The sequence below is a fragment of the Montipora foliosa genome, chromosome 14, assembly GCF_036669935.1.
Source record: "Montipora foliosa isolate CH-2021 chromosome 14, ASM3666993v2, whole genome shotgun sequence".
In the NCBI taxonomy this organism is placed as follows: Eukaryota; Metazoa; Cnidaria; class Anthozoa; order Scleractinia; family Acroporidae; genus Montipora; species Montipora foliosa.
This window is the reverse complement of record NC_090882.1, coordinates 4280534-4295057: the sequence shown is the minus strand read 5'-3', so window position 1 is coordinate 4295057 and position 14524 is coordinate 4280534. Positions and strand designations below refer to the sequence as shown.

General features: G+C 38.1%; 2 protein-coding genes across 5 annotated transcripts in view; both read right to left on the bottom strand.

Annotated features, from left to right (window-relative positions):
* Positions 1-14524, bottom strand: part of LOC137985417 (SPARC-related modular calcium-binding protein 1-like) — a 42809-nt gene that overhangs the window by 5261 nt on the left and 23024 nt on the right. For all 4 annotated transcript variants that reach the window (XM_068833039.1, XM_068833037.1, XM_068833040.1 and 1 more), the window contains exons 3-7: positions 4624-4792; positions 3718-3999; positions 2548-2619; positions 2226-2339; positions 520-747 (exon numbers count right to left, since the gene is read on the bottom strand). In XM_068833039.1, the coding sequence (XP_068689140.1) occupies positions 520-747; positions 2226-2339; positions 2548-2619; positions 3718-3999; positions 4624-4792 (865 nt within the window). The remainder of the gene's footprint in view (positions 1-519; positions 748-2225; positions 2340-2547; positions 2620-3717; positions 4000-4623; positions 4793-14524) is intronic.
* LOC137985419 (protein giant-like) lies at positions 5571-7317 on the bottom strand. The gene has a single exon (XM_068833044.1). The coding sequence runs from the start codon at positions 7162-7164 to the stop codon at positions 6445-6447; it is 720 nt and encodes a 239-aa protein (XP_068689145.1). The 5' UTR covers positions 7165-7317; the 3' UTR covers positions 5571-6444.

Sequence of the window (14524 nt, the reverse complement as noted above, 5' to 3'; positions counted from 1 at the left end):
TTTTGAAGAATACCAGTTGTATAAAAAAGCTGGAGGTCATCTCAGGAAGAGGGAAGGGGAGTGCACACCCCCTGCACCCTCCCCCTAGATCTCCCCTGGATCCCAAGTCAACTTTTCTGAGACTCTTCAATTTAAATCATTCTCCTTCACGAGACCAAGAATGTGTAATGGCGAGATTTATTTTTATTTTTCAATGTCAAAAAAGAAATCTCTTATTTTATTCACCAGGGTAGCATCTCTATCAGTACAAATGCGAATGTTCTCCATTTCAACATTTTAGATCCTAGCAGTATGGTGGTAAAATACTGTCACATAGACCTAGTTAGTATCCTGAGTTAGTATCCAGAGTCAACATCAAAAAATTAATCTTTTCACTGGGGTTAACTTGAAACCCCACTTTCAGTACATTCAAGAATATATGTGTATCTCAAGACTCGTGGATAATATCCTAAGAGACCACAAATAAATACTGTATGTACGCATCACACAGCACTGACAATTTCACCAGGAGGTTGTTACCTTTGACGCCAAAACATGTATACCACTCATTTAGTGATATTTTGAAGTCTTGGTCTCTGTCACAGTATGCCACAAACGTACGGCTGCATTTCTTGGGATGAATAGACTTCTTTGCACTTTTTAAGAAACCATTAAGTTCTTTGATCTCCAGCAGATAGTCAGCATTGTTGTCAAGATGTGTAAATTTCCAGAGTAGCAGATGGACCTTTCCCATGCTGTCCAGCTGTCCTGAAATTGAGACAACAATGGATGGGACAACAGCTGTTAAGTTGACAGGATGAATTTTTTTAGCTTTGCTTGCACCTGCCTACCTCTTACAAACTGAATGCCGAAGCGACACTGACAAAACTTTCCAGTGGTCGAAAGAGTTGGTAAATATGAAAAGTCAAAACACCACATGAACTGGAAAATTTCCCCTGACTTATTTAAAGCATTTTTCTGCAGTTTGACCATTATAAATTACTATTGCTTTCTGTCAAGCCAACTGTCTTTTAGTGTTTGAAATTTTCACTAAATATATCTTGTTTCCTCTCAGAACAAACAAAAAGGTGATCTCTTCTTCATTTTGCAGTCCTCAAGGTGTCACGCTACAGCTGTGAATATTTAACAATTATCTTGCAAAATCACACAGAATAACGCCTGATACTTACATGTAGCCAACGAGGCTGTAGGCCGAGTGGGCTAAAATCAGGTGATATTCCACAAGATTGAGCAGGATAACTGTTTTATTATTCAACACATTGATGACAAAGCACAATTTTCTATGTTTATTGGGGAAAAAAGCTGGAAAAACTACCATTTTTCTCCTCGACACAAAATTACATTGTACATATATCGCAGGATATCTTTTGAGTAGGCACTATGAATGTTGAGAAAGCTATGACCAATTTGGACATTGTCGCAATGTGTTGTATAGACCTCTTTCATAATGGCGGCCAAATAAAATATTCTTTTGTTTCAATGCTAATAAGCCCTACTAACCTCGCTACGACGAGGAAATTTCAAAAGAATATTTGTTTTAAAACGAGGGCAGTAGGTCTAATTAACATAAATACAAAAGAATGTAAAAGTCGTCGCCATTTATGAAAGTGGTCTATAAGCATAGTCAAGTTTCAAATTTCTCTAAAGGCTATCAACTTTCCTTCACCTAACATAAAATGCCCATGGGAATATGACAAGCTTATGAAACATAATTTGTTGATTTCATGAAAAGTGCCACTGTGATCAAAAAGTCACTTCTACCAGTATTTTTTCTTTGTATTTTGAAAGTGTGTCTTTTCAACTGCCAAGTGGTGAGTAGTTATATTAAAGCTTTAATTTTAAGATAGTGACTGTTTGCTTCAAAGTTCTTTTTTTTTTATTTTACAGTCCATTGTCACTTAAGTTTAAAACTGACTGATTAGGCCACAAATAGCTGAATTGAGAAGAAAATTATGTCAAAGACTTGATGGTTGGAAATTGTACTGTGCACATAGCCCTAACTCTCATGCTGAGGGCAAAATCAGCTGTTTATATTCACTCACTGCATTCTCAATCGAGTGAGATTGTTAGGATAGTAATTGCTGATTAGAAAACTTCCAATTAAAAAAATGCTTTTCTAAATCAAGGCTGTAAATTGTAAGTAAAAGTATTTGCTAAACAAAGTTAAAAGAGAATAGATTTTTCATCATAAACCTGGTGAATGTGTAATATTATCTAACACTGACCTTGAACTTTGTCAGTTGATGTTGGTGATGATCCATGGACATAATCCCTAAATTCTTTGGACAAGAACTTCACAAGCTTTTCATTGAATGCAGCACGCACATCTTTTGAACAACCTGAAGCAATTAATAAAATTCACCTATAGATGAGTGAGAAATTAACTATAGGTTGCATGTAAACATGAAGATGCACTGAAAAGCAGTTCTCCGTGTGCACCGAGGTCTTTGTATTTAAGTCCTGTCTCCCAAATCTATAGACTCCGTGTGGCTTCAGTGATAGTAGAACAGTGAATGAATAACACGAACAAAAACTCTTCTACAATACCTTTGCAGTTTGTGCACGGTTTTACTGGTTTCCAGGGTTTTGATGCAGATTTTCCAGGACTAGATTGGTGTGCTAAGAATGAGGTAAAACATCTATTAGAAAAACGTTGCTGAGTTTTGCAAATGAACAAGTTACAAAGTTCATGATTGAGACATTTTCGGGAACACAATCTCTTGGATTTTTTTTGTTAGTTTTATTAGCTTTGCCTTTTTGGGGTGCAAGGAAACTCAAATTTCCAGCTTGCTTTTTGGCAAGCCATAGCCAGGATGTTTAAGTCCAAAAAAATCCTTGCAAGCACAAAAATAATTGTATTAATTACCTCAAACATTTCCCAGTGAAGAGTGAAGGTTTGGCCAGCAGATTTTGGGGTGTATTGAAGACACGAAACAATTTCTAGGAAAACATGACTCGCCAACTGTTGCACATTCATGAGCAGGTTTGAAGCCAATGAAATGAAAATCTCATTTACTTTGTTTGACTAAAGAAATCTTGGCAGGTTAAAGGGGCAGTATCCTGCTATTTAAGTCAAACTTGAAAACATTAAAAGATGTCCTTGCATCAATGAAAACCAAAACATAATGCTGTAGTTTTGCTGGTAATGACCATCAAAGTGCACTGAAAGTATTCTTTGTTGTTTGCAGCCAAGGATGGAGAGGATGGTAATGGATTGAAACTTGAAAAAAATTGGACAGTGTTTTCAAGTTTGGTGACATTGTCTTCAGAAAGACACCGAAACTTAAATACGAATAGCTCTTTGTGCCATAAATATATTTCATATCTTGTGTGGGTTGTCAGGAATGTTGTATGTGTGAGGTAAAGTAGTAATTTAATTTAGATTTTTACCCATTTTTGACCTAAAAAGGCAAATTAAGCATGACAGTGCCCCTTTTAATATCAGCAGGTTTATGCAGGTAATAGCACAGGGGTTCCTAGAAAATTTGAAGTTGGCGTCTGGTTTTAGAAGAGTTACCGACTGTTGTCGTTGTCAACATAAATTTTAATCGTAGGTTCAAAAGAATCAATAATTCATTTAGGAAAAAGAGTAACCAGACTTCTGTCAGTGAAGTAGCCAACACTTTTCGTCAGCTGCCAGTACTTATTGAACCCACTGTAGAACAAGAACTTTTCAGAGAGCATCTGATTGTTTTAAGGACTTTTTAATTGACTTACTTTGTACAGCTGCAACAGGTGAAGGACATTTGGGTTGAATCAGACGAACTCTTGTGCCTTGAATTTCTTTGCCATTATTGTCAACACACCAACAATAACGGGATGTGTTGAGACACTGCACTTGTGCAAAACTGCCATCAGGTTCACACTTGGGTACAAAAACGCCTAGCATAATCAGATCCTTTGATAAAGCATGTTGCCTTGCCTGGTTCCTTTCTCTGAGGCACTTGGATAACGACGGCAAAACTATGTTATCAGGTTGCAATGGAAACTGTTTTGGGGCTAAAAATCATGAGAAAGTATTAAAGCCTTGACTTTCATTTTCAGAAGTTTCCAGCTGACTTAACTTAACCACCCAACACAGGTTCTTTTAAGAGTCATAAATCACAAATCAAATTCATAAACACTTGTAGGAAATAACATCATAACAATAATTATTATTATTATTAAATTATTTCCAGATTATAAGTGTATATAAATTTGATAAAATTATTATATCATTTTTCGATTTTTTTTTTAATTTAATAAGGTGTGTGACACTTTGAAGAAACAACCAACTGGCTATGCCGGCAAAAGAGTTATCAATCTATTTATCCTAACAAGCTGATGTTCTCTATAAAGCACTTATTTTGGTATTTTACATTGCTGACTTTCAAAACTTAATGAAATAATATTAAAACAGGCATTTGTGGAGCAATTGCTGTTAGAGCTACCGTTTTCATTCATAAACCCTGTCTTGTTGTTGCCATCTCATTGCTGTCATTGTTCAAATACATCTAACATTTCTCCAAATCAAAGCAGCATCAAAGGAATTGTCTGTCTGACTGTCAACCAAGTTGTAATGTTAACCTTTTGGAATCTTATGCTCCCTCAAAAGTAGGAAAGGAATTTTTAAATCCTTCATACCTCTGCACTTGCCCCTGTGAGCCAATTTGACACGGTGGCCATTGCACTTTGCCATCTGAAGGAGACAACGACTGCTGTATGTTCTCCCATCATCTCCACACACTGGACTGGAATCAGCATCACCTGTTGGACACTGTGCACGATTCCAACATTCTGAAGCTCCATACACCTGCAAAAAGAGAGGAGATAAAAAAAATAGAGACAGATCAGTGGACTTGTCTAATCCATTGAAAGCAGGTCTTCCTTCACTAGATTTAGTGGCCATCCTTAGAAAGCCAGGGACAGTTTACTGTTGCAGTGGGAAATATGACAAGGTAAAAATGAATAGAAAAAAATACTCTGACCCACTCCTTGAGCATTTATTTGCATTGCATTGTCAACTCATTTCTTTTCACTTCCTTTTACTTGCAATTATTTAGGGCTGTATACTGTTCATTTCTTTAATCCCAAAACTTTATGATAACAATAAACCTTTTTATTATTTAAACTGGGAGCCCACTGGCCAAAATATTTTTCAGTGACACCCTTCAGCTTTCTTTGGATTATAACATCACCTTTTTTGGCAAAATACATTTTTGAACATAAATTAATGCCTTCTTTGTATTGCATATTGCTGCAAGTGCAGGGAATTAATATTAAGGGAAGACGGATGTTTGGCTCAAATTGATATTGAATGGTGGAGACAAATCTCCCTACTTAATTTTCTGGTGTCTCTTCTCAGAATTTGATGACAGGAAAACAGTTGTGAATTATTTGTGAAATATCTTTCTTCATTTCCATTTGTGGAAGCAAGTGTGTTATACCTTTTTCACTTTTAAAGGCCAAGAAGAAAAAAAGGAAAATTTACTTGTAAGATTCATGACATTTAGAGGTGAATAGTTCTGAAATAGTATACAGCTTGATATTTAATATGAGGACAAGAAAACTCATTAAAACACCAACTTCACTCCATTTTATAACAAATTTCATTCCTTCTTTGCATGGGTTCCCTTTTCTAATTACAACACATGCTTTAACTAAACAACAGTCTTGTTAAATCACATTGAACTTTTCTCTTTTCATCACTGACACATATCTTTTCGCATGATCAGTTGTACAATAAAATACATTTTAAGAGCTTACGGTAACTAAGCCCATTGAAGATATAAAACGGTTCACGAAGAACGGGCATTTTCTCAAATTTTACACTAGAAATATCTAATCAGTGAACACAGACCAATGCCAGAAACCGCTGTATCTTTCAATGAAGAACTCGCTTTTTTTCGTAAAGCCCCTATTGTTTGTCGTTCGACATTTCTAGTCCCTGGTGTTTTTCAACTGAAATTCCTACCTTCGTTTCCTGCCTAAAATTGCTTCCGTTATACGGATGTTTAAGAAATAATTATCTTGGAACGGTACCTTTTGGCGAAGTTTCACGGAAACTCAAACGAATATTAGACTCGATATTTCGATCACGCGAGTTGTGTGTGTTCGCACGTGCACAACAGTCGAGTAAACAACCTTTTTAGGTCACGTAAAAATTGCATTTTGCAATTTCAATTCCCTTGGAACACAGAAAACACTTAAGTTTTCTACGGTACGACTCAGGAATGGTAAAAACCCCTTTGCCTTTTCCAATATATGCTACTTCTTCAAAACACCTGAGAACGGATCATATTAACAACAAATCATTTGTGTAAATTCAAAATGGCGGGAAGGTGTGTGTGTGGATTGCGTCACACTTCTTTGTACAAAGACAGGCGAAGATATTTTGAATGTTTCCGAGCGCAATCTTCCTGTTTACAACACGATGGGTTACAAATAATAGGTTCCTTTACGAAGTTAGCCCTCGCAGTCTTTGACAATGCTACCAGCTTTTTTCTTAAGCCGTTCAATTGTCTGTTGTAATCGAGCATTTTCTTCTCTTAAAACTTCATTTTCAACCTTGATACGATAATTTTCATCTTCCAAATATTCCGCTCTGATTTGAGTCTCTAGTTCACGAACGCGTCGAGCGTCTCTGGAGCGTTTAGCCGACGCGTTATTCCGTTGCCTCTTCTCCCAATAGCGTTGATCTTTTCCGTTACCAACTGTCGCATTCGTAATGGTTCCATTCTTCAAATCACCGCGTTTTCCGCGAGATTTCGAAGGAAAACCGTTTTGTGAGTGTCCAGAGGGTGGCACAGCATCTTCGCTTGATGAACTTGATCTATCTTTACGCGAGAATTCTTCACTTGAATCCGACTGGCAATCTGACTCTGTCGTCTTCGCTCTTTTATGATCTCCCTGATTTGTGATATCATCTCGTTCGCCTTCGTTTAGCGATGACAATCGTGGATTGGAAAATGATTGTAAAGAAACCACTTTCAGAATATCATTGATGGAATTCTCTCCGAAATAAGGGATTCGGCGACCATAAACACAAGGATCTTCGATGAATTTTCGCGAGTTATTTGTCGCATGCTTTTCTTCCTTCGCACACCCCGATATCGAATCATCGGAACTGTTGCTTCTCGATCGTTTCCTCGTTCGCCGTTGTCCTCGCACATCTTCATCCTCCATCGCACAGTTTCAACTCTACGTCGATCGTGAATAAGGCTTTAAGAGCTTCGATAGAGGAGATCCAGACAGCACAGATAATTTTCTCTGTCTCGTTCTTTTGAAGGTGTACTAAGGCGTCGAATGAACTTACACCTTTGACACACGCAAATTATGTCATCTGGGGAATCTTGTTCTACTGAGTTTGCGCAAAAAAATATAACAATGGCATGACTGACTGGGAACCAAGGCAACAGACATGTTATATAACCTCTTACCTTGAATAAATATCATGCCAAAGGCCTATAGCGACACTCGAAAGAATTATGTTATTTAACTCACGTGTACATTTTCCCCGTGACAAGAAACAACATGCAAACAGAATTTTAAGGGAATGTAACTTTTAAATGCAAATAGTTATCCCTAATTCAAGTTTTTCCCATCAGTGTCATTTTTTTCAGTATTCAACGTCTTTAAGCGCTTTTTTGGTGCGTCCAAAAAGCACGAGTAAACATCTTGACGGAAAATTAATTGATACAGAAATTATTCAATATAAAACGCTTAAAGCACATTGAATTATGAAGATGAAATCTATTAAGTAAACGATAGTTTTTGTGTTGAAGGTTCAGGGGGGGGGGGGGGGGGAGGTTTCTGCTTTACTTAACTTTTTGCCAGATTTCATGCAAGGATTGTTGAGCATTGTGCATCAACTCGGGTTGTTGCACGCAAAAGTGAAGCGATAACATAATTTTCGAAAACATCTTCAAAAACATACGCCCACACGTTTCCTATCAACCATTAGTCGCGTCGACTTGGGTCTACCAATCTGTAAAGCCGAAATTAAAAGAAATGCAAATTCTCTATAATTAAGGAAGGTGTTTTGCGTTTAGGAGCGTTGTAGAAGAATCGTTTAATTTAATGTTATCTTGTGACCTTGATAAATACCATACGTACCATGTATTCTATTTCACATTAATCATTGCAATCGGGTCATTCGGGAGGCTTACCTTTTGTTTCGAAATTCAAGAATTGCAACATTTGTGAACCACCTGAAGTCATTTTCATTTCCGACAGATTTCAGGTGTGTTGCATCGGCGTTGAATAATTATGGCCTTGCCTGAAAATGTTATGTTCCACGTATTAAATATAGAAACCATTTGCAAACGTTCTTCTTTGCTTATGTACAGGAACTATGACAAGAATAAAACAAAAGAGGAACTAACGGATAAAAAGTAGTGCCAGATATCATTTTCTTTCTCTGGGGCTGTAAAACTCTCGAAACCGACAAACTTTATTACCACTTTCCCACGCACGGACGAAGAAGCGATTTCTTTATCGCAATCAATTTATGTTTTTTAAGAGATTTTGATAAAGATACCGCCTCCGTCCACATCAATTCATCCTTTAGTTTTTTTGTCCTGATTCTCCGCGCTGATCCGGCACTGTGCGCAGTCGTCCAGAAAATCTTCGCGTGGGGGGAGGCTTCCACGCACGAATTGGCATTGACTTGCGCATTTCGCTCGCACGCGCACGACTGAGAACAGATCTTAGCCACAAGTGCACTTGTTGTTCTTAGCCTCCAAGACTAAGTGCATTTACAATTTTTTTATGATTATTCTTATTATAATTATTGTGAAGACATAAATTTTTGCTTTAAAAGAAAATTGTTAGGTTTGTTTACGTCTCATTATTCAATCCAGTGTCGTAAAACCACCAAAGTAATTACTTTGGCCAATCAAAAAGGACGGAGACAATCCAGTAAACCAATCAAAACTCAAAGTAATTACACGTAGCCGACACAAAGCGCGGGAAAATGTGCACGCGCTAGCCACGATTGGTTTTGGTTTCACTTCTGATTGGTAGAAAAAGTGGCACGAGAACTTTGAACCAATCACTGAGTAAAGTAATGCAAAACCAAAGCAATTCGCTAATTACTTTCGACACTCGATTGAAAACCTCTTTAAAATAATATTATAAACTATTAGGAAGTTTCGCAAAGACGACGACGAAGATGACTCCGATAACGTCTATCCAAAATATAACTTCCCCGTCAGGGATATCATGAAGCAATCGTTCCAATTCGTTCAAAACCTAATACCCCATTCACCACTCTTCACACCAACAAGACACAATTAACCTGGGTTTAACAGAATGAAAAGCAGTCACACAAAAATGTTGGACTGGTTTTTACGTGCGATTCAGATTAGTTTTGATTTGATTTGCTTTCATCGTTAATTTCAGTTTACATTGTCCCCAATTAGTCCTCCAGCGCTAGAACGACTAGACACTTAAATAAAGTTCCTTTCCTTTTTCAATCCATTGTTTGATCTGTGCTTGATTTGTAGTCGACAAAAACCAATATTCATTATTTAAAGAGAAAACACCTTGAAACCGTGTTTAACTAAACATCTTCAAAACATGGTTAAGGTTTGATGTGAACGGGGCATTATTAGACGTGCGTGAACTGTTTTTTGGAGGAACAACAAGCTGGAAGGAACTGAGAATTGAAACATGTGAAATTTGGCCCTTTGAAGTCGTCGAATTTGGCGAAGACGGCAAAGAAATGTACCAAAATGGAATTCGCATGGACAGAGTGTACATACGGTAGCTATTGTTTTCGTGGCATCCTCGTTTCCGTAGACGTTGTCATTGTGTAACATCCTACCCTGCGTAGCTGGCAGTTCTTTTTGGAGGGCGAGAGATTTCGAGCGGCGAAGAGAAGTCTTCCTTTCTCCCAGGCAAACCGCCCGAGTTATCTTGCGTTCCGCAACAACAAAACCGCCAGCTACACAGGCTAGTAAAATCCTTAAATTAATGATGCTCCTTCGCGGGATTGAATTTTGATTTCGTTGATTTACTTGCCGTGCTTTGAGTAAATTTTTCTTTTCCTGTCTTCCACCTCCATCCTCTCCAGAATTGTTTTGTTTGCTATTGCGCAGGTGATCTTTGTCTTTGCAAATTCTTTTCCTTTCATACAAAGTGATAAGACTCTGTACTTGAAATAGACCATATTCGTATTCTCATTTGGACTTGAACTACAGTAGCTTGCAATGGAAATCTTTTCAAATGCAAATACTTTTTAACATATTCCTCGCATTAGCCTCCATTGCAAGCTAGTTCCAGTCCCATACTGAGAATACGAATATGGTCTATTGGGAGACGCACCTCGACCACCAGCTGGAGTTGTTGCAAATGTTGTCTTGTTTGACTCCTCGGCAATGATTTTCAATAGCGAACCGGTTTTGCCATACCACCAGCTAAGATTCGTAACCCTTTTCTTTTTGCCCATAATATTCGCTCGGTGAAAAATGAGTAGTATTTACAAGGCTAAAAATTCTTTAAAAAGTAAAAAACCCGAATGTTTTCGGCGTTAAGCCATCTTCAGGGTAGTTTGACCGTCCTCATGATTGTGTATTTGTGTCTATCAGGTAATTCCCGATGGGAAGAGTTTCGCTATGTAGCAGCGATTTTGTTTGTTTAGAGCAGGTTTCCATTGTTGAATCATTAGGCCTTCAAAAATTCTGCGTTTGTGAAAGGATTGCGCCGTGCAGAGTATACGCCAGCTAAAAGAATGCGAAGGATTTTCACGAATCCCCCTTATAATTATAGTAAATTGCCAACTGGATACTCGGTTTATTATAATCCAACGTAATTTGCAACACTGACAAACACGTTTGTAACTTCATCCGCTTCAGTTCATTTTCAGACGCGAAAGAGCACGTCTCTTATTTTACAGCTGTAAAATATAGTTTGACAAGACGGCAAACAACCTTTAACTTTTTTCCAACTTTCGTAATGAGCAACATCTCAAGTCACGTTAGAGGAAGAAGTTCCAACCGGTTTGACTTAGTCGGTTGAGCATTAAACCACAGTGCAGACAGATGGCCGCGTGCTCCAATCTCAGCCGCACTAACACGAAACGTTACCCAAAAATGGTTTGACTTGACTTTGACGAATAAGACTTCAGACCGTAGGCTTCGTCTCACAACCTTTGTTCATAAGCTTTTTTCTCAAAAACTAGTGACCGTTTTGTTTGGCTTATTGTGACCAGCTAAATCATTGGCCGATTTGGTCGCAAAAGTCTCCCAAATTTAGGCGACGTTCGTGCAAACAGTTACCCGAGGGATTGAACATACCCTAATAGGCCACTTCCGAGTTGCTGTTTGCCTCGGTTTCGAAGTGAGTCTTGGTGTTCAACTATTGTAAGGGAAATGAGTTTGATTTGCATAAGAATACGCAACTCATTTTCATTTGAATGGTTGTGCACCAGGACTCGCTTTGAAACTTGAGGCATGCAGCAACTCGGAAATGGGCTATTTAACACTTACTGGCCCCAGTCTCTCCGGGCGCACTCTTTTCATTTGCTTACTTGGGGTGGCCAAGAAAAAGACCGGCTTCCAACAGTTTGAAGTGGTCCCAAATGTTCCCCAGATGCACTTTAGCGTCAACTCAACCTTGCTTGTAAGCCATTTCCCTTCGATTCATGCAGAGCCCCACCCCGGCGAAGGAATCGAGTCCGGACAAAAGAGCTTTCATTTTTTTTGTCGGTCACTCTTTGGCAGGTCTCATGCATTGTCGGGAACAAATATATTTGCAAAATGATTAACTTCATTTTACCTTCGTTATGGTAAATACTATTTCATTTTTAGTTCTGCCGCATTTCGTGCAAATATTTTTGAAATGTCTCGCTGGTGGTCTCTATGATTTAAGCGCAAATCCAGACAAGTTTCTAAACAGAACAGAATAAGATAGAAAATATGAATAAACAAAGAAGTGAAATCCAGGAGATATTTTTTTCCTTTTCTTCTAAAACAAAACACTTAAATCTGGAACAAAAAATGTAAATTTGCGTGTTCAGTTTGCGACTGCCGACTGATCCTTGTATCAAAGCCGTATTAAAAACCTTCTTTTGATTTGGTAAACAAGCAACGAGGAGTTAGAGTTTCAGTTGTGAAAGTCACCCACTTTTTGTTTCAAGAGCCCACGCCAACATTGAACTGCTTCTGACATGAGAACTTTAATCACGTATAGATGTTTGCGCAATAGCTGAATGGAGTTGGGAGTATTGGCTGATACTATTGTAGAAAAACGAACAAAGCGTATCTCCTTCAAAAGGGCGGATTTTCTCACGAGCCCTTATAAGTACACAAAATCCAATGGTTTCCGTCGATAATCGGCTCTTTTGGTACAGGCCCAAGTAGTTGAAAAAACTGTCAAGGTTCGCCACAGGATAAAAATAGTAAATCACTGTGGGGAAACTCAGAACATTTTGTTCATCACGCAAAGATTTAAATTCTGGAATAATTACTTGCATTAAACCAACGTTGTCTGCATGATCCCACCATACGGTGACAACTGAGATTAAGGAGTAAGCTGGTAACTCGTGTGTGGTTCTATCCTCACACACGGTATCCTTTCAAAACAAATACAATGTTGTAACGCCCCGGATTGCAAAACCGCAAGCAAGTCGAAGTTATAATACCTTTACATAAGGACCCGATCAGTACGGGATAAACTTGAAATTCTGACAAACGCAAAGATCTAATCGCCAAGCCGTATTTGTTTTTTTGTTGTGTCTAGGAGAAAGTTATTGGAATGTGGAATGGATTGGTTGAGAACGGAATAAAATGGACCAGAAACTTGAAGAAACTTTTAAAGTGCTACTCTCTAGAGTTTAATTTCACCTAACGACACTTTGTAGGGAATCGTTAGTCAGAAAACACTTATGGCCGCCCAAACTGACATTCAGTTCGCGGAGTTTACAAGTGTTTTAAGAACTATCACGATTACAGTGTAACAGAGTAAATGCTGGATTCAGCACTTTTACTTCCTTTTAATTTCCGTTTAAAATCCTGCATTCTATAGACAAGGCAGCAAAATTACAGTAACTGTAGAGGATGGCAAGCAAGGAGCTTGGCACATTTTGTCACGTGAATTTTGTTGAATGTCGAAGACTGACATAAATTTTTTTGGCCAGGCGTCTTTCAAGGCGAGTTTAGTCTCCCCATTCCCTGCTCATGTGTGCGCTCTCGCCTCGTCGACTTGTCTGACTTGTGATCTTTGTCAACAGCAACAACAACATTTTATTGGCTTGTTTAGCATGTAATCAAGAATATTGTTTCTAATACATTTATGTGGAAAGTTAAGACTAGAGATTAAGTTTTACCCTTACTTTCAGCTCGGTAAGTTTCGTCTTACTATGACCTATGTTTGGACCACACAGTATTTCATTCGTCCACACACGAGTCACATGCGTCCACTTTTTCCCAGTCTACAGCGGCGGATTAGTGGACTTTGTTCGCTACTCATCAAACACTTATGGACACTGAGTGAATGATCAGAATGCTCATAAGTATTTGAACATAATGATCTAAAATGAAGATAATACGATAGCCATGACAATCTTCTTGTCAGTTTTTTGGAAAAGATCCGGAATAGAAATGCACTGGGTATTCGGATATCGTTTTCTTTCTTGCCCTATTCTGCTGGCGATGTGAACCGAATCGATCTACCTTTTTATTCCTCTCGCGATATCTCAGGGAGTGGAATAAAAAAATAATTAAGGTTTTGATGAAAGTATACCCCCAACAAAATACCCAACCTTACGCAAATAATTCACCATGTTTCTAAACCGGAACAAGATTACATGTCCGGAATGGTTCAAGGAAAGTGCAGCCCTCTGCATGAACTTGAAACTTGAAACTAAGTTGGATTGACATATTTCGTTGCAAACAAAGACAATTACTCCACAGTTGCAGATTAAAATAGTTTATCGCTTTTTGTCTCTACCGAATGAGTTGGCTTTTCTTCGAATTCCCAGACATTTCTCTGGGAATTCAAATGAATCTTGGACTAAAGTTCTAAGGAGAAAAGGGTGTCGGAAAGGTTGTAATGATTTGGGAGCCCAATCTCGAATTTTTTAAGTGAGGAGAACTTTCGGTTACTTTTCTTGAATGAAACGATTTCAGCCAATTATGGATCAATTGTTAACCACAATATATCGGCAGACAAACAAATACCCAGACCATAACAAAGGCAATTTACCTTTCTGGAACAAAACAACACAAGAAGACTGAAGATGGATTTTTAAAAGCACTTTCTTACCATATTTATTCAACAGCGCAAAGTTCTACCAGCGGAAACTTCAGTAAGTTCCAGTTAAATTGACGAATTATGAAGAATCAATAAAATGAAGGTCCAACTTTGTTACATTTGTTCTAAAATCGATGGTATGGCGAGAGTTTTATGTTTCAATTAAGCTCTAACTGTTTCCGGAAGATTTTAATGCTGTTAAATACAAGGAAAACATGCGGTTTCCTTTCGAGTGCAGTATTAAGTTCTCGAGGAAGACTAACAATTAAACCCTATTATCGTTTTGCCCAAG